This window comes from Gavia stellata, chromosome 36, assembly GCF_030936135.1.
Source record: "Gavia stellata isolate bGavSte3 chromosome 36, bGavSte3.hap2, whole genome shotgun sequence".
Lineage (NCBI taxonomy): Eukaryota > Metazoa > Chordata > Aves > Gaviiformes > Gaviidae > Gavia > Gavia stellata.
The window spans coordinates 942,276-961,948 of NC_082629.1; the positions used below are offsets into that span (position 1 = coordinate 942,276).

General features: G+C 61.7%; 1 protein-coding gene across 2 annotated transcripts; it reads left to right on the forward strand.

Annotated features, from left to right (window-relative positions):
• Window positions 1-553: 553 nt before the first annotated feature.
• On the forward strand, window positions 554-18,383 carry ASIC1 (acid sensing ion channel subunit 1). 2 transcript variants are annotated; one of them, XM_059832881.1, is made up of 11 exons: window positions 554-918; window positions 2,042-2,237; window positions 15,769-15,919; window positions 16,404-16,531; window positions 16,755-16,905; window positions 16,997-17,053; window positions 17,134-17,287; window positions 17,373-17,464; window positions 17,727-17,806; window positions 17,933-18,037; window positions 18,260-18,383. In XM_059832881.1, exons 1-11 carry the CDS (start codon window positions 554-556, stop codon window positions 18,362-18,364), a joined length of 1,584 nt encoding a protein of 527 aa, XP_059688864.1. In that variant the 3' UTR covers window positions 18,365-18,383. The 2 variants fall into 2 exon arrangements, with proteins under 2 accessions (XP_059688864.1, XP_059688863.1); XM_059832880.1 differs by lacking the exons at window positions 554-918; window positions 2,042-2,237 and adding an exon at window positions 14,371-14,994.
• The last annotated feature ends 1,290 nt before the right edge of the window (window positions 18,384-19,673 follow it).

Here is a 19,673-nt window from a genome sequence, read left to right on the forward strand (position 1 = left end):
CCAGCCCCGGCACCCGCGTCGCAGCGGCAGCCGCCGTCGCGGAGCAGAACGAGCCCAGCTCCGGCCACGGCCGCCGGCCCTGATTCCAGGTTTGCATCCTCGATTCCTTCATCTATTTGTCAATGCTCTGGTGCCATTTGGGGGAGGTGGAGGGGGACCGGGGAGGGGGAGCAGGTGGGAGGGGAAGGATGGATACGGCGGGGTGCTGGGGGGCATCGGCACCCCAGTCCTGCCACGGGATGGGGAGGGCAGAGAGGAGGTGGGAGGGGAGGAAATGCAAAAGGCTGCACCCAAATAAATATATATATATATATACACACACATGTACGTGTGTGTGTGTGTGTGCGCGCGCATATATATATATATCTATCTATATATATATAGGCTTGGGGGGAAGAGCAGGGCACAGCAAAGCATCTGCCCCATGCGAGGGCTGCCAGGTGCATCCCCAGCATCCCTGCGCGGGGATGCCATGGGCCGGGCAGCAGCAGCACCGAGCACCCATGGGCTCCCTTCTCGGCAGAGTGGCCACCCCGGGGTGCCAGCACGGACCATGATGGACCTGAAGGTGGACGAGGAGGAGGTGGACAGCGGGCAGCCGGTGAGCATCCAGGCCTTCGCCAGCAGCTCCACCCTCCATGGGCTCTCGCACATCTTCTCGTACGAGCGGCTGTCGCTGAAGCGCGTGGTCTGGGCGCTGTGCTTCCTGGGCTCGCTGGCGCTGCTCGCCCTCGTCTGCACCAACCGCATCCAGTACTACTTCCTCTACCCCCACGTCACCAAGCTGGACGAGGTGGCGGCCACCAGGCTCACCTTCCCCGCCGTCACCTTCTGCAACCTCAACGAGTTTCGTTTCAGCCGGGTGACCAAGAACGACCTGTACCACGCTGGCGAGCTCCTTGCCCTGCTCAATAACAGGTGGGTGCCAGTGCCTTGAGGTGGCCCCAGTTGACGTCTCCATGTGCCAGGGCAGGGCACCACGCATGGCCCCAGTCACCACACCAGCCCCGCACCACGTGGGGCAGGGAGTGCTGGAGAGGTGCACTCCATGACTGGCGTGGGCGGCATCTCCTTAGTCTCCGTGAGGAAGCAGATCCTGAGTTAGTTCAGCTCTGCAGCTGGATGCGACTATTGTGCGGCAACACTGGCAGCCGAGAGCCGCCAGGTCCTGCTGCTTGCTGCTCCTGGGTACGTGGCTCCCACACTGGGCTGCCCTGGATGGATCTGGCACACGTGGCTCCCAGACACAGTGCGTGGCACATGCAGCAAGGCCAGGGCCACCCTGGGATGCCTGCGGGGTGGATCCAGCATGCATGGCTCCAACACCATGTCCTGGGTGCCCGACACATGCAGTGAGGTTGGGGATGCCAGCAGGTGAAGCTGCTGAGCATCACCCATGCACCAGGATCAGAGGTCGGTGCCATTCCTTGGGCCTCGGACATCTGCAGTGGCAGGGTTCACAGGGAAACCCCTCGCCCACCCTCCCCAGCCCATCCCCATGGCTGTAGCGGCTCCTCGGTGCTGCCAAGCCACTGCCGTGAGCCTGGTGCAGGCAGCAAGGTGCACTCCCTGCCCGTGCCATTTGCCAAGGGGCTTCACCGCGGCCCCCACTCGTGCCCCAGGGAGGGGCTTACAGCCAGCAGAATGGGGGCTGAGACCCAGCACACTCAGCTCACATCCTGGCGAGGCCACTGCCTGCAGCCGTGATGCCACCAAAGGCATGGGGCAGGCGGCTGGACTTGCCTCATCCAGGGCCAGTGCCACGGGACCAGCTCTGGGGGAAGTGGGAAGGGTTTGGTACGTGGCCGCTGCTGCTGCCCAGTTTCTCCTCCTTGCCCATCCTCCTGCCGCCTCTCAGGCGCCTCTGGGCCACTTTGTGCTGTTGAGTGCTCTGAAAACGCCATGTGCAAGGTGCCTGGGACTCTGCTGCGCCCACGCTGGGGTCGGGGCAGGAGTAGCTTGTGTGAAGCCCAAATGGCTTTCGCCAGTGGGAGCAGCCACCACGGTCAGGCCTGAAGTTCTGCCTGCTCTTTCCCCTAAGATACGAGATCCCAGACACCCAGACCGCCGACGAGAAGCAGCTGGAAATCCTGCAGGACAAAGCAAACTTCCGAAACTTCAAGCCCAAACCTTTCAACATGCTGGAGTTTTATGACCGGGCCGGCCACGACATCCGGGAGATGCTGCTGTCCTGCTTCTTCCGCGGGGAGCAATGCACCCCCGAAGACTTCAAAGTGGTGAGTGCCCCCATGGCCCCGGCCCAATGCCGCGTTTCCCCCATGAAAGGAGGCTGTTTGTCCGTCTGTAGCCGCTCCTGCCTCCTTTCAGCTTGGAAAGGACTGGCAGCATCTTCATTAAGGGGATGCCAGGGGATGCCACTGGGTTTTAGAGGTCCAGGTGCTCTCCAGGAGCGTGTGCTGCTCGGTGCAGCTGCATGGGGTGCTCCCGCATGGGCAAAGTGCCCCGGGATCACTTGGGCTCTGCAAAGCAGGGTTGTGCATGCCAGGCTGGAAACCTCACGCTGGAAACTGCGGTGTGGTGAGGAGGCACCAGTGGAAAAGCAGGGAGAGCCGTGGCGACGGCTGGCGGGGACTCGAGGGAGCCCTACAATCCCTTGGGGAAAACAGGTCTCGGTGGCACGGCACGGCGTTGTGCCCTGCCACAGAGGTAATGTCTTGCGCTGGTGCACGGATCCAGCGGACAATAAAGCCTTTATCCCCCTGCGGCTGACTCTCCTCCGTCCAGCTGGGAATTAAACAGTGCCGGCTATTCGGGTGTTGCCTAATAAATTCGGCAGCCAGGGTGGCTGTTCCCGAGCCGGCTCCAGGGTGGAGCGTGCGGCTCTGGACTGTTCAGGGTCCCCGTCCTCGTCCCCAGCCTAGGGATGTCCCATTCGCATCCCACACCGAGCGAGGACGAAGCCGCCGAGCATGCCAAGGCACCGGCTGGGCATCCACAGAGCTGCTGCCCGGGTCCCAGCACAATTTGGGTGATTTTAATCATCTGCATTAAATTCTCTTGACAGGCTCTTTACATAGAGCAGCTCTCTGTTGTCAACCGTCAGGCGTTTTATTTGTTAAACGGAGGCAAGTTGCAGCCCGGAGGGGGCTGGATCCTCTCCAGTGGGGCTAGCGAGTGGGGCTGGGACCCAGCCTGTGTGTGGCCGCTGTCCGGTTTTGATGCCGGGCTCTTCCTGGTGCACGGTCGTGTTTTCTGCGCCGAAGCATCCCCAGGGACCCTCATCCCAGCTCCCTACCTTCACCTGTCGGGGTCCAAATCCCCTGCTTTCTGCATCCCCTCCAACCGGCAAAAGCAAAACAGACTTGCAGCTGGTTTGTTATTCCTGCCTGGATTATTCCTTGCAAGCAGGTTGGGATGATTTAATGGATTTGATTAGAAAAAGCTGCCCCTGTGCTAGATTTATGTTGCTCTTTGGATTCCCTTTGCAGCCTTGCACAGGCAGGTCTGTGCGTGCTGGGCTGGGGATGGTGCTGCCTGCGCGCGGGATCCCGGCATTCGCCCCGTCTCGCTGAGCTGTTTAGGAAACCTTTGCCCCGTCCCTGCGCGGGGGTCACGGGGCTCGCAGAAGCTTTTAGAGGGGTTTGTTTGACAGGTTAATTCCTGCCACCTCGCTGCTCCCTCCTCCCAGCTCGCACCGCATCCGCCCAGGCTGGGCCAGGCTCGGGGCTGCTCTGGGCCTGGTGGCACCAGTCAAGGCTGGTGGGTGCTGGGGACCATCACCCAGTGATGCACCATCATCCCCCCAGCCCGCGCCGCCCCGAGGGGGGTCCCACCGCCCCGTGCAGGGGCTGTGTTTGCCTCTGCGTTTCAGGAAGCCCCTTTCACTGTCCAGGAGAGTGGGATGCCTGAGCGGGTGCTTTTGCAGCCAGCGCTGCCCCTCTCCTCTCGCTGATACGGAGGAGATGCCATGTCCGGAGAGAGGCCTGGCCAGGGAGGATTTTGGGGCTGCCCAGACCCCACAGGCTGGGGGGAGCTGCCTGCATGCAGGCAAGGATGCATGTCGGTCCTCTCCCTGCGCCTGTCCTCTTTGCAGCCATTTAACTTCGGTGCCGTGGCCGGTGGGGAGAGCTGGGGGGCTGACGGGGACAGCCGAGGGGCGAGCGGCCACCCAGGCGATGCTGGCTGCATGCTGATGCTGGCCGGCGCAGGAGGCGACGGGAATAGCCGCGGCTCTGCCGCCAGCGCCGCGGCCCCAACACGGCACGGCTGCTGCGTTATCTGTCCCCGGCAGAAGGGAGGACTCGGGGGAGACGCGGCGAATGCAAATGAGGGGCTGCCGTAACCAAAATATCTGGGGTGACAATAAGGCAACAAGAGCTGCCTCCTGCCTGCATCCCCCCTTGCACTGCCGGATGGTGGGAGAGCATTGCTGGGGGGCAGCCGCAGCAGCCCAGGGCCCCCCCCAGTGCTGGGAGCACTGCTCGTGTGCCCCCCGTGATGCACCCACCCAGGAGCATCCCAGGGGGGCTGTGGGCTGGGTCTCAGCCCTCCCACCCCAGCGCACGCTATCGCCCTGCAGCCAGGACAGGTTCCCCCAGCACACAGGGCTCGTGCTGGATGCCGTGGGGAAGCCCATCACCGGGCCACATCAGGGGGTCCCTGGCATTGTTCATCCCCCTCCATCTCCACCCACCCTGGCCGGTGCACCGCAGGGGCTGGGTGCTCCCCAGTAGCAGTGTGTGCAGGATGCAGAGATGCTCCAGGGACAGAGGTGGAGCTGACCGGGCTTGGACTCATCCCATACAGGGGACTGAACCCTCTAAGAAGACCCAGGGGGAAACAACTGGCCCACCCCAACTCTGCCCTGGCTCTTCACAGCCCCTCCAGCGCCATGGAGGTCTCTGGCATCCACCAAAGCTCCCCCACTGCAGCGGTCCAGGATGGGGAGGAGGACGCACAGGGAGGTGCAGCCGCCTCCTCTCCTCAGCCCCAAAATCCTGGCACGGCCTTAAAGCCCGGAGGGGCAAACCCAAGGCTGAGGGGCAAGTCCTGATCCCACTCAGGGCACGGCCCTGAGGGACACGGGCTGAGGATGTCCCCATCACCGGGGCTGTGCCCAGAGCCTCGCGCCCACAGGGCCACGCATGGGGCGGGCAGGGAGCAGCCGCCCAGTTCCCCTTTGCGGGGAAGGGGGAATCACCCTCGCTGTCGCCTCCGTTTTGGGACTGCACTCCCTGACATGCTCATTAGCAGCAGAGATCAATGTTTCACGCTTGCTACTTCATTATTTATAAGTTCAAGCCCTCACTCCTCTGCGGGAATGCGCGGCCCCACCGGCTCCCAGCTTGTGTTTCCTCTCCCTCCCCGCACCAGCAAAGGGCCCCTGGAGCCCTGCTCAATCCCCGTGGATCTGCTCCTTGCCCAGCGAGGGAAAGGCCCAGGAGTCCTGTCTCTGGGCTCTAAACCCCATTAATTTTCTTTCCATCCCAGGGAAAAAGGAGAAACCCAGAGGATTAACTTCCTCTCCATGCCCCAGTATGGCCCGTGGGACGGGAATCAGGGCTGCCCCACGTAAAACCGGCATTAAACCTCAGGACGGTGCCCCACGCCCGTGAAGCCCCTTTTCGAGGGTCAGTGCAGCCAGGGGTGATGCGAGCAGCCGTGCCTGGCACGGTGCAATGTCCATTTGCAGCTCCTCCTTCTCACACCCCGTGAGTCCACCCCGGGGGAGAGCCACGTCCCCAACTCCTTGTCACTGTCCTGCTTCAGGGCATGGCGGCTGAGCCTGGCATGAGAGCTGGGAGCCCTGGGGCAGAGTGCACGGGACATCCTTGATAAACTGCAGAGGATTAAGACCTCTGGACCATTTCCACGAGGCTCCGGGGCTGAGCTGGCACTAGGGAGAATTGAGTTTGACATGGAGATCATGCTGCTGCCTTTTGCATTGGATTCTGCATCCTCTGCCCTGGAAATACTGAGTGGATGGAGGAAGAGCAAGGGAGGGAACAGGAAAGGTCTGGAGCAGCCCCGGGCAAACCCTGACCACACTCCTCCTCTCCTTCCTCCCATCTCCGGAGCAATGCAGGAGTAGCTGTGGTGGAAAATGGACCCAGTGGCATCTTATTGTGCCCCACTGCACCCCATTGCACCCTGCTGAGCCTCCCCACTGCCCTTCTGAACCCCACTGCACCTTGGTGAACCCCACTAGACCCCACCAGATCCTGCTGTGCCCCTCTGCACCCCACTGTGCCCCCCGTACCCTGCTAAACCCCAATGCGTGCCCCTCTGCACCCCCAAAGCCTCTCTGCACCCCTCCCAACCCCCTGCTTAGCCCACCTCACCCCAGCTGGTGTGCGCTGGGGGTCAGCTCCTGCCACCCCAGGAGCACCATGGCTTTCCCCCCTGCAAAAACACCCTTGTGTCGTTGAAACCTGACCCGTTGGTGGGTGCCGGGGTGTCCTCCAGCACCCGGGGGAGTTCAGAGGGAGGGGTGCATTGGGGCATGCTCAGGCTGCTGGTCTCAGGGTACTCAACCAGGGGATGCTGCTGGTCTCCCTGCCCTACCTCGACCCTCAGCCCTGTGGGACCCGCACCCCAGCACCCACCGGGGGACCCAGGTGTCCGGCCCATGGCACCCCATGGCCCTGCGCGGAGCTGCGGCAGTCACAAGCCCGGGAGCCCCACGGTGAGCAGAGCTCCCCCACGGCGCAGCGTTAGTGGATAATCATAGAGCCGGAGTGAAAAGCATCTCCAACACAGCTGGAGAGACCGGGCACGGGAATTACTGATACCCAGATATTTCCTGGAGCTTTAGACAGTTAATAAACAAACCACATGGGCCCATCTGGCTATGGAAAAACAACTTGGGGACCACACATGGGCGGCAGGGATGGCCACGGGCCCCAAATAGCATCGTCCTCCTGGTTTGGGGCCGGTCCCCAGCAGCACGCCGAGCCCCGGCAGCTCCCACCACAGTGCCCGACGGAGCCAGCGCGTTTACAAATTCTGTAAGACATTCAAGTGATTTATGTAAATCACTTTTTAAAGCAGCACATGGGCTCCTAAATAACTTATAAGCGTTTGAAACTGCTCGCATGTATCCGTTATTTCCGAGCAGTGATTCACCTCCGGCATCCCAGCGGTTCTCCCCAGGGCCCGGCCGCGCCATCCCCACCTGCATCATCTGCAAACTCGCGGTCAGGCTCACCCTCCGCATCGGCCTCTCTCTGCTGTCGAACAGCAGCATCGTTTGACCCCAGAGGCTGCATCATTTTCCGGACGAACGAAGCAAACCCAGTGGGACATGGGCTGCCTGGTGCAAAATAATTGGAGGTGACGGAGCAGAGGGGCAGCCACGCTCAGGAGTGCAGCCGCAGCCATGGACGGGACTGCAGCTGTTTGCTGGTGGTGACTCGACTCTCCCGGGAAGCACAGCAGGTCGGGAGCGCCCCGACTCTGTCAGCTCATCTGCTCTCATCGGAGACTTTCAAGTATCACAGCATTTTGCTCAAAGCAAATCATCCAGAAAGCAGCCGTGAGCTGTTTAGCCCTCGGGCGCGAGCGTTGCTCCTCGGCTGCCTCCTTTCCCCAGCTTCATCCAAGCTTTTCCAGACACAGCTGCTCGTGGGGTGCAGGCAGGAGGATTGGGGATCCCTCGGCTGCTTGTGGCTTTGCTCACCCCGTGCTGACGCTAACGTGGAGATGGCAACTCTTGTTTGAAGCCAGTTGTGTTTCACGCTCATCCTGCAGTGGGACAGTGATGCTGCAGTGTGACCCCGGTGCCGTTGCTGCATGGGAGCAGTGCCATTGAACCTGCCACGACCTTGGCTGAGCTGGCGCAGAAGAGGGTCAGAAACAAGTGGGCTGAGGACATCTGCGCTGGGTACGGCACGGCGGGAGGCTGAGGCGTGCCTGTGCCTCACAGCTGCTTCATTAGAGGCTCTGCAATGGAGCAGGTAAATCATTTAGCGCCTCAAACCTCTAAGCACTGAACAACATCACTCCCACCCGCCCCGGCGGGCGATTAGGAGAGGAGAGAGAAGGTCACGCAGGATCAGCCTCAGGCTCAGCCGGGGATTGTTTAGTCCCTGGCCCGGCCTGGGGCAATGTCCAGCCCCAGCAGCGTGCACAGCGTGCCCAGAGCCACGGTGCCCAGCAGCACACCCCGCACAGGAGCGCTGTGCACACCCGGAGATGTCACGCACACCCAAAGCACTTTGCACGCCTGGAGGTGTCACGCACGCCCGGGAGCACTTTGCACACCCAGATGCGCCGCACGCACCCGGAGGTGGCGTGCCAAGAGCTCGGAGCGGCTCAGATGCACCTCAGACCATTCCTGCTCCTCTTGTGATGCCTTTGCACATAAGGAATCATTAGCAAATGAATTATTAATTATTATTAATAAGCTTTAATGGCATCTGTGGTTGCTGGAAGAGATGAGGAGGCTTTCGAGTGCTATCCGGCCGCAATGGGGGCAAGGACGTCACGGCTGCAGATGGGGTACCCTGGGCACACGTGTCCCACGGACGCCAGCCCCCAAGGGAGCCGCAGGCTGGAAACACAGCCCTGGGCCACCACCAGCATATGGTATTTTTCCAAATGGTTCCCCCTTAATGTCCCTTGGGTCTTTACCCGAGACACAGGCTGAACAGCAGCGAGGCACACAGCGCCTTTGCCGACTGTGGGTATTTCGAAGAATCTGCCCAGGAAACCTCCTGGTGCCATTTTCCCTCTCTCCCCCTGATATCAAGTAGGGAGAAGCCGGGGCAGAGCGGGGGGCAGGTCCCCTGAGCATGCAGAGCTGTGCAGGAGGCAGAGATCTCCGCAGGGAGATCCGGGAAATTAACTGTCTCGCAGCCTTTTGCCTCGATTTTAATTTATCTGGCTTTTTATAGCCGCCTTTGTTTTATCGCCTGCAGAGAGTTTGGCCGGAGCCAGGGCTCTCTAAGCAGCAGGCATCACTGCAATTCCTGCAACAACCATGACTCAAGAAGCTCCTCACCATCTCAGGCTCTTATTTATTTATACAGGCCCCGACACTGGGATATTATAACCTTTTATTTATTTTTCTGGACTTTTTCTTTTTGCTGTATAGAGGGTTTGGTGCATTTGCATCCAGGCTCTTGCTGTAAGGACAGAGATGGGGCACGGGATGGCGCTGGGGCAGGGCGCTTCCCACTCACCCTCTGGTTTATCAGGGATTTTAAGCCCCCTGCTCCTTGCTCTCCCGGCAGCCTCCCAGCCTGGTAAAGCAACAGGGAGACCCATCCAGAGCAGCCACACGCCGGGGCTGCGTAACCATCCTGCTTGGATTAGATTAGATTTGAAAACCGTGATGCGCGCAGAGCCAGAGCGAGCCAACACAGCAAGAAAACCAGATAGGAATACAATTTTTTTTCCCCCACCAATAAAACCGTTGGCTTGAATCTGCTTGCACAAACTGTCTAAGCAGTTGTGAAGGATGTCGGAAAAAATTGCAACCTGCTTATGGGTAATTCGTGATCGGCAGGAAACATGGAAAGGCACTGGGATAAGTGTCCACACAGAATAATCCCAGCCACCTGGGAATTAGCGGCACCTCAGCAGCATCCTCCGCATCCCAGCAGGGCAGGAGCCGGCACGGTCCCAGTGACCCCTCCGTGGCACAAAGGGACACCACCAACGGGTAAATCACATGGAAAGCTCTCAGCATTACAAACTGTTTCAATTATAGGAGCGTAAATAGATCCCCGGCAAGAAGGATAAGGTGGCTGTGGGAGCCGTCACAGTGGATGCACGGCGAAGGGCCCGGCCAGGTACAGGCTCGAGCGCTTGCGGAGCTACGGGGGGTCCCAGCTGAGCCCCCCGGAGACCCCAAGCCAGTGGGGCTGCAGGTGGCCTCTGTGTCCCCACGGCAGCAGCACCGGCACCCGGCTGGGCTGGCTGGGAAGTGCTCAGCAGCACTGGCCCAGAGAAGCTTTGAAAGATTAATGGAGTTTAAATGGAAGCGTTTGGAGAGGAGATAAGGCTCATCTGATATGAAATCATATGGAACAACGGGAGCCAGGGAGGCCCCAGGTCCTTAATGAAGTCCACTTAGCGCATTACTCACCATAATGTGCTTTTTATTAAAGTCCTGTGCTGCAGATGCCGGGTCTGCAGCCAATAACCGGGTCGGTGCAGGATGGCACGGGGACCTGGAGCACCCGGCCCCTCCACTCTGAGCCCTGTCACCAAAAGCAGCCGGGATGGAGCGTGCCAGCCCTGCACAGTCCCAAAAAGGGACCTTTGGTTTCCCATCCCCTGTGCAAGCCAGGAATGGGGCTCCCACATCACCCAGCGCTGTGGCATCACCATTCCCCATGGCTGGGGCTGGGCTGCCTGGGCCCACGGGGACGGGGTGGAGAGGAGGCGGAGGTGGGGAATAATACAGAGGAAAAACTCCTTTTTAATCATCAATTTTTCTGCATTAGAATGTGACATGCTAATCCACTGTGAAGCGTCTAATCTGGGGGATAAAGGGACGGATAACACAAGCTACGCCCGGCTTGGCTGGCGGAGCAAGCGGAGGCAAGGTGGCAGCATCTGATAAGGGGCGGCAGGATTAGTCCCAGCAGAGATCCCGGCCGCCCGGGCAATCCCACCTTGCTCGGCTGCCCCAACTCTGCCTCTCACCGGGGTCGGGGAGGGGATCTGCAGCCCCGGAGCCACCCCAAAGTGGCTCATCCTGCCCAGAGCGGCGATGGAGGCACTGCGGGTGCCACCGCCAGCATCTTGGCAGCTCTGGGAGCTGCAAAGCACCTTCATGGTCCAAGGCACATTGCAAACCTGATTTTCTCCCCTCCAGTGCAATGCACCCGGCTGCGTCACGGGAGCAGGACAGCCCAGCTGCACAGTGCCCATCTGCCCCATCAAATATCCATCCCCCAAATCCTGCTCCTGGCTGCTGTGGGGTTGCACCCCATCTCATCCCTCCCCACCATCCGGCTCCGATCTCCGGGCACCCCCAGGGATGATGCAGGCAGCTCGGCCCCGGCTTAGCCGGTCCTTGGTAGGGACGGGCAGCACCTCATTACAAAATTGAGCAGGTCCGGCTCCCGGGGCACTTTCTGCGACAGCGTCCCCCAGGGCTGGGCTGCCGCTTGCAGGCCTGGGATAACAGAGCTTGCAATGTTGTTTTCTCCTCGCCTCCTTGGGGATTGGTTTATCTCTATGAATAACTCCATCCCAGCTTTGATCTCCTCTGCCATTAAAGCATGACAGGCTGTGAAATGTGCTGTTGCTGCCGTCAAATCCCCCTCCCTCTTCCTCCCCCCACCGCCTCCGTGCTCCCCCGCTCCGGGGAACCTCCTTTCCCGGGCCTGTGACGAGCTGCAAAGCAGCGAGCGGGGACAAACCGCCCTGGGACAGTGGCCAAATGCTATGCCAGAGCCAGGAAAAAACGGGCTCCTTCCACCATCCTGCATCCCTTGCTGTGGCAGGGAGGAGGGCATCGAGCATCCCTGGTCCCCAGCGGTGGGTCCGGGTGTGGCGGCATCATCCCAGCACGCGCCGCCACGGGGGCTGATGTCACGGCTAATTATAGCATCCCCCGTCCCTCTCCCCCGCCAAAGCTTTACCTGAGAGAGGGTAAAAATAACTCCTGGCGAGGGAGGAGCTGGAACAAGCCCAAGGACTCCTCTAGCATCTCCAAAACTTGCACAAACCGGGACAGCAACCCCTTGCCTGCAACGTGGGGATGTGGTCATGGTTTGTCCCCAGTTGTGGAGTCAGGACACGCTCCCCTGAGTGCCAGTGCCACCGTGCTCCTGGCTGCGACCGTCCCGGTCACCTTCACCCCAGCTCGAGTGTCAGCTCTGGGACAGGCGGTGGTAACCAGAGCTGGGGCAGCACTCATCCTCACCGCCCTGCGCGGCTGCTGGGAACCGGCCCCGGCACTCTCCGCAAGCTGTTTAAGCTGAGCAAGGCGGGTTAATGGCCCCAGCCGATGATGGAGTGGTTTCATTAGAGCATCTCCCTCTCCCTGCTGCAATTCCTCCCAAGAAGACACATTAAACCTCCCCAGATCAGCCCCTCACTCACACCATCAGGGACTGTCCCACGGGGCCCCGGGCAGCACCGCTTGCCTGTCAGTGCCATGCCAGGGCTAAACAAAACCCTTCAGGCTCCTCTTCCATTTTCTTTCTTCTCCTCTCCCTCCTACAGACCTTGCACAGAAACTCCCTGTCCCAGAGCTGAGGAACACCAGAAATCCCACCCCAATCTCAGCCAGCTCATACCTGCTCGCTCCCCGCCAAAAGCATCCTCTAGCGCCGGGCTGTGCGTGATCAGCCCAGCTTGCTCCCAGCTTGCTCCCAGCTTGCTCCCACAGGGCTGAGCCAGTCCAACGGCCCCAAACCCCCTCCTAGGTGAAGCCCTGGTGCCTTTATAGCCCAGCCCTGCCCACGAGGCAGCTGCAGCTCATCTCGGTCAAAGGCAAAGCACTGGGATGTGAGCTGGTCCCCATGGCACGGTGGCTCCCAGCCACCCAATCCGCCTCCCTGGTCCCATTTCCCAGGATGAGTTTCCAGCTCAGACTCTCTGGGTTGCTCCCAAAAGGCGCAACCTTGCTCTCAGCTTTATGAAATTTCATCCCGGGCTCTGGCACTCGTCCCCAAGGTCACCCACCCTTTCTCCCAGGTGCTGACAGCGTCCCCAGCTTTGTGGCAACTGCCAGCGTCCCTCTTACGCAAGGGCCCTGTTGGGAATATTGAGCTTGGGGAGCCCCAGGATGGTCCCTCGAGGGACAATCCACTGTCACGTCATCGGTCATCTTCTTGGCTGAGCCTGCCCTGGCAGGGATCCCCAGTGCACACCCTGCCCTTTACACTGGCGTCACTTGCTCGGGAAGAGCAGATAACTTTGCACGGGTATCAGATCAGATTTGTACAAGTTTCCTGGCTGCATTTGTTCGCCCAGTTTGGTGGTGCCCACGTCCGCGAGCTGGGATGTGCTCGGGGACTGGGGGCCCCGCGGTGCATGCGTGGAAGGAGGCACAGCAGCAGAACCAGTGGGCTGGGACATGCTCATCGCACCTGGGCATCGGTCAAAACCTCCCATCCAGCTCTTGTGCATCAAAGCGCTGCCATATTTATATGCTCCCCTTCCCCTTGGGCTGGTGATGGCGGCTGCGGTGCTGGGATGGGGCTGGAGATTGCTCTGTGGTCACATCGGATGCTTTTATGAAGTGCTGAGTGCAGGAAAAAAGCAAACCGCAAGAAGGGGCTGTGCTGCTGCAGGGCTGCAGGGAAGAGACGCCTTTGCTGCTGGCAGCCAGCCTGGCCGCCGGCTCCATCCCACCACCCTGCATCAGGGCTGCCTCCCCGGGACCCCCAGCCCCAGCCGGCTCAGCAGCACGAGGCCTGGATGCCGTCCCCCGGGGGAAGCGGTGGCTCCCTGTGCCCCACAGGCATCCGAAACACGAGGTGACGCACCCTGCACTGGCTGACTCTGCAGAAGGAATCATCACCTGAATCACGGCAGCGCCCCAATCCTGCCAAAACCAGCCCTGGCTTGGAGGAGAACGGACTCGCACCGCTCAGGACATCACCCTGATGCTCCCGTGCACACGCCACTGCCCCGCAGCACGGGGAGATGAGCCCGCAGGGACGGGTGCTGCCAGGTCAGGATGAGCACCACGAGAGCTTGGGGACACCACAGCATCCTTCTGCCCTCGCTGACACCACCTGGGCTGGCGCTGCAGCAGGACAGTGTCACAGGCATTTTGGGAAAACCTCTGGCTCCAGCTGCCCTGATGAAGAGCCCAGCAAGCCCGGCGAGCCCAGCATATGGTAGCTCCGGAAACAGCCTGGCACCCGACGGGGAGAGCCTGGCTGGAGCAGCCAGTTGGGCTGCCAGGGCCATGCTGTCCCGCAGTGAGGATGGAGGATGCGGCATGGGTACGCAGCACGCCGGGCGCCTGCGCACACACCCGTGCACACCCATGTTCACCGGACCTGGCAGCCCCTCAGGCCCCCCAGGCAGCACCGGGAGCTCCCAATGCGTTGGTGCTTCTGGAGCCAGCGACGTCTCTGCTCTGTCCTGCCAGCCGCAGCCGGCTGGTCCCGGGGGACCTGGGGAGCCCGCAGAACCGCCCCTCGCTCCTCCTCTCCTCCTCCCGGCTCCTGATATACCCTCCTCCCTCCGTCCCCTCTGAGCATCCCTCTGCTCCTCTCCCTCACTCCCGCTCGCCTCTCGCTCCTTTTCCCTTCTCCGTTTCTCTTCTCAGAACTTGCCCCTTCCTCCTTCCCTGCGCTCCCCCAGCCCCTCTCACCCACACCCCAAGGAACCGGCCCGCCGTCGAAGACCCCCAGGCTGTGGCAGGGCGGGGGTCAGGACCCCCACACCAGAGCCGGGACCTCCACGCTGCAGCTGGGACCCCCACACTGGACAATGCCTCTCCAGATATTCTGCACCATCTCCTTCTCCAGCGAGGAAGGACCAAGAGATGCCGCAGTCACCGGGAGGGGAGAGGATGGAGCAGACAAGTTTCTGTACGGGCAGGAGGAGGTTGAAGAGGAGGAGGAGGACGCGGGGGCAGCCACGGACTTTGTGGCCTTTGCCAGCAGCTGCACACTGCACGGGCTGAGCCACATCTTCGTGGAGGGCAGCCTGGGCGCTCGGCAGGCGCTCTGGGCACTGGCCTTCCTCCTCTCCCTCTCCGTCTTCCTCTACCAGGTGGCTGACCGCATCGTCTACTACCTGGAGTACCACCACATCACGCTGCTCAGCGAGGAGGACAGCCCCGAGATGACCTTCCCTGCCGTCACCTTCTGCAACATCAACTGTGTGCGGGTCTCGCAGCTCAGCCACGAGGACCTGCTCTACCTGGCCCCCCTGGTCGACTATGAGCCTGGGATGGAGCTGGGCTTCACCCCGGCCCAGCCTGGCCCTGGGGATGAGGACGAGCCTCTAAATTTGTACAGGTTTTTTAACCGTACTTGCCACCAGCTGGAGGACATGCTGCTGAGCTGCAGCTACCGGGGAGAGCAGTGTGGCCCCGGCGACTTCGCGGCGGTGAGTAACCCCAAGCCAGCCAGGCATGGGGAGCCACTCCAGCCGGCATCGTGTTGGATCAGGCACGGCGGGCGATGCTGTCCTTGCCAGCTCACTCAGGGACAGGCTGATATTTCAGCCCTGCTCGCTGGCACCTGGGCGTCTCGCCGGAGTTGGGGACGGCAGCGGCTGCGGAGACCTGCTGGCGGGACACGGAGAGCAGCCCCAGGGCTGTGCTTGCAGATGAGGTGCCTGGCACCTCCGTCCCACTGTCACCACCACCCGTGGGGCACCATGCAGTCTGCAGCCCACTGGCCTCACGTGCCCCTTGCCTGGGCTGGCAGCAGCTCAGCAGCGTGGAGATATGCCAGCTGCCGGAGGCGTTAGCTGGAACCGGGGGGTTCAGGATCCCATCCAGCCCCATCCTTTGCAGGGATGGAGAAGGGCTTGGGGCAGGCACTGGTGCGGGTTTAGGGCTCAGTGCCGCCATCTCGGGGAGCTGGGGCTGCCGTGGGGTCTGTGGGTTCGAGGTGCTGTAAATCTGCAAAGTGTCTCCTCTGAGTCTATGCCATCCCTGTGCCTTGGTGGGGAACGACTCCTCCTCTACCGGGGCAAAGACAGTTCCAACAGTGAGAGACACCCCGTAGGGCAGGAGCCTGGGTCAGATCGTACCCCTAGCCTGGGGATGGCTGTGTTTTGGGGCTGGTGACACCCTCCCGGCTCCATGCTGTGGAACCAGCAGCGGCTTGGTGCAGCGGAGGGGCCCCAGCCTCAGCCCCGTGTCCTCTCCCGCAGGTCTTCACCCGCTATGGGAAGTGCTACACCTTCAACGCGGGGCAGGACGGGAAGCCCCGGCTCATCACCATGAAGGGGGGCACCGGCAATGGCCTGGAGATCATGCTGGACATTCAACAGGACGAGTACCTGCCAGTGTGGGGGGAAACAGGTAACCCACTGCCGCAGCGTCTCTGCCAGCAGGTCCGCTCGGTCACTGGCAGCTCCCGGGCTGCTTCCCAGACCCTTCCCAGCTCCCCACCCCATGGGTCCACATCCCTCAGGCTCCCTCCTCTTCCCTCCTTCAATTTCTCATCACTTCGGGTCCTTTTTTTTCCTTTTTCCTTCTTGTCTTTGCTCTTTGCCATGGCAACTCCCCATCAGTTTAGACAAGCAGCCATCACTTGTTTATAAATAGAGGCAAACACTTTCCCTGCCGCTCTCCCTGGGTGCTGGAGCAGGAGGGTCAGAGGCGGAGGGGACAAGCACATGGTGTAGTGAACAGATGGACGGATGGATGGACACGTGAACGAATGAATTTGCCCAGGGGAAGGGTGGGAGACAGGAGAAGTTTTGGTCCCTCTTGCAGCAGGGCTTGGCGCAGCCCTGCAGAGCGGGGGACAGCGCCATGCTCACCCCGCTTCTCTCTGCTGCAGACGAGACCTCGTTCGAAGCCGGGATCAAGGTGCAGATCCACAGCCAGGACGAGCCCCCGCTGATTGACCAGCTGGGCTTCGGGGTGGCTCCCGGCTTCCAGACCTTCGTGTCCTGCCAGGAGCAGCGGGTAGGGACTGGGGGGGTCTGGGATGCTCCCTCCCACCCTGTGCTGTGGGCTGGACCTGCTGTGGGATGCTGAGCCTCCTCCCCGTGCCCCTGTCCCCTGCCCCCATGTCAGACGGAGAGGGGGACCCAGCCCTGGGGACCGATGCAGCGAGGGTGTCTGTCCCCGCACCGTGCTGGGGGCCGGTGGGCTCCTCTCCTCACTCCTGGCTTCTGCGCCCTCCCAGCTCATCTACCTGCCGCCTCCCTGGGGCGACTGCAAGGCCGCGGCGGGCGACTCGGAGTTTTATGACACCTACAGCATCACCGCCTGCCGCATTGACTGCGAGACCCGCTACCTGGTGGAGAACTGCAACTGCCGCATGGTGCACATGCCAGGTGAGCCCCGCACGCGGCAGGATCCGGCCCCTGCCGGGCTCAGCCCGCCGGTGCGGTCGCACCAGGAAAACCTGCTTTCTCTCTCCTCCAGGCGATGCCCCTTACTGCACCCCGGAGCAGTACAAGGAGTGTGCGGATCCAGCCTTAGGTGAGGCTGCCCGGCCCTGTGGGACTGCGCTGGGGGTGTTGGGTTTCGCCATCTCTCCATCTCCCTCTCTCCCTGCACAGATTTCCTGGTGGAGAAGGACAACGAGTACTGCGTCTGTGAGATGCCCTGCAACGTGACCCGCTATGGCAAAGAGCTCTCCATGGTGAAGATCCCCAGCAAGGCCTCCGCCAAGTACCTGGCCAAGAAGTACAACAAGTCGGAGCAGTATATCGGGTAACGCGTTGCGGCCACGGTGATGGGGCGGCATCTCATCCCTCCATCCCAAACCTCAGCCTGATGCCGCTTATTTCCTGCACAGAGAGAACATCCTGGTGCTCGATATCTTCTTTGAAGCCCTGAACTACGAGACGATCGAGCAGAAGAAGGCATACGAGGTGGCCGGCTTGCTGGGTGAGTGTTGGTGGCTGTGCCGGGGGCCCTGAGGCAGCACCCAGCCGGCATCCTCCAACAAGGTGGTCTCGTGTTGGCCCTGAGCACCACGGCCCTGTTCCCGAGGCACCGGCATGTGCCGACAGCGTGGATGCAGAGCGGGGCACCTCGCCGCCATGGCCAGGCACCAGTCACAGCAGTGACGAGTTCTGCCCTTTCTCTGCTCCCTCTGCCACCGGACACCAGACTTGAGCCCCACTGATGGCTTCCCTCTCCTCTGCAGGTGACATTGGAGGGCAGATGGGGCTGTTCATTGGGGCCAGTATCCTCACAGTACTGGAGCTGTTCGACTACGCCTATGAGGTGAGCATCTCTGCCGTCCCACGGCTGCCAGGGGCCCAGGTTATCCTGGAGCACCAAAATGCTTGTATGGGATGTGGGGCAGAGCAGGCTGTGAGCCCCCATGGTACTGAAATCTGACTCTCACAGGTGATAAAGCACCGGCTGTGCCGGCGGGGCAAATGCCGCAAGAACCACAAGAGGAACAACACGGACAAGGGTGTCGCGCTGAGCATGGACGATGTGAAACGCCACGTAAGTGCCGGGCATGCTGCAGGAGCTGCCACTCCCCTCTCGCAGCTCGAAGGCTGCCCCAGATATGTTGTGTGTGTGGGGGGGGTGTCACCTTTTTGGGAAACACTTGGGAAAGGAGCAGAGGCACCGGGCAGAGATGCTGTGGGGAGACAGGACTTGCTCTCTGCGGTGGTCTGGGTGAAACCGGTGCCCGCAGAATCCCATCCGTCCTCTGCTCCGCAGAATCCTTGTGAAAGCATACGGGGCCACCCGGCAGGCATGACGTACGCAGCCAACATCCTACCTCATCACCCGGCCCGGGGCACCTTTGAGGACTTCACCTGCTAACCGACGTCTGGATGTACAACCTGAGCTACCAAAGCCCTCCGGAGAGCTGCCCTTCTCCCTGCAAGCGCCAGCGGAGAGACACATCTAGGGGACCTTGCTCCTCGCCACGGTGGGACACGGACAAGAGCGACGGCCTCGGATTTCGGGGCAGGAGGTTGGGTCACGCTCGAACCCAGCACGCAGCCCCCGCGGCAGCGGCTCTGCGCCTGCCCTGCTAGTTCAGAGACTCGAGGACGCTCCAGCCCGGCCATCCTCACGGCGCGGGGAGCAACACGCACAGCGGGCTGGGGCACGGGCCTGCCCCGTCTCCTCCCCTCGGCTCCCCTCGGCCTTTTTAACTAGAAACCCAGAAGCCAAGAAGAAGCAGCCGTTTGGCCGCAGAGTCTCCATTCACAGCCCTGTCCGTCTGTCCATCCATTGTCTCCATGCCCATCCTGCTCCAATGCCTTGGCCGGCGCTTGCTGGGACCCGCGTGCCCAGCAGGAGGGATCATCGAGGAGCCCCACGGCGTGCCCAGCATGCACGGCAGCGGGTTCGGCAGTCCCAAGAAAGCCTCGCTGTCCCCTGGGACAGTGGTGGCCCGCAGCCCACACTAGCCCGGGCACTCCTGGCCACTCCACGCACATGAAGACGGGGCACCTCCACCTCTCCAAAACGTCTTCCTCGGCACCCTGCCCCAGGGACAGCGGTGCCCACCCACAGAGCTCGCTGGCCGGCCACGAGCACCAGAGGGGACTCGGCCAGGGGGTGCCACTGCCGCCCGGGCACTCTCCCTCGGCTGCCTCAGGTCAGGCGACGGCGTGGTCTCCCTGCCCGTCTCTCCTGGGCTCCGCACTGCCTGGCCAGCACCAGCCCTGCCCCGCAGTCCTTCCTGTCCCCAGGAAACCTGGGGCTACCCCGTGCGGCCCCCAAAATAGCCATCCTCGGGGAGAAAGGCAGAAAGCAAACTCCTGGCCCTATTTTGGCTGCAGCCACCAGCCCGGCTCAGCCAGGAGCACCGCGAGGGACAGCCCCTTGGCACCGCTTTGGCCAGGCAGGCATAGGAGCCCCAACACCAAAAGGATTCGTAGGTTGAGGGACACCCCGTGGCACAGGGTGCTCTGGTCCATGGGACCGCAGGCTCCCACCCCGCTGAACCCCCTGACAGCAGCTGCCCCGAGCACCATGAGCCCTGGGCATCTTCGGGGCATCTGCCGGCTCGCTGCCCCGGGACCGCCGCTGCTCCTCCTGTCGCTGCCCTCTCCCTGGCATGCAGAGACCTGTCCTGGCAGCCGGGGTCCGGCCGTCCGGCACTGGCCGAGTCTCTGCT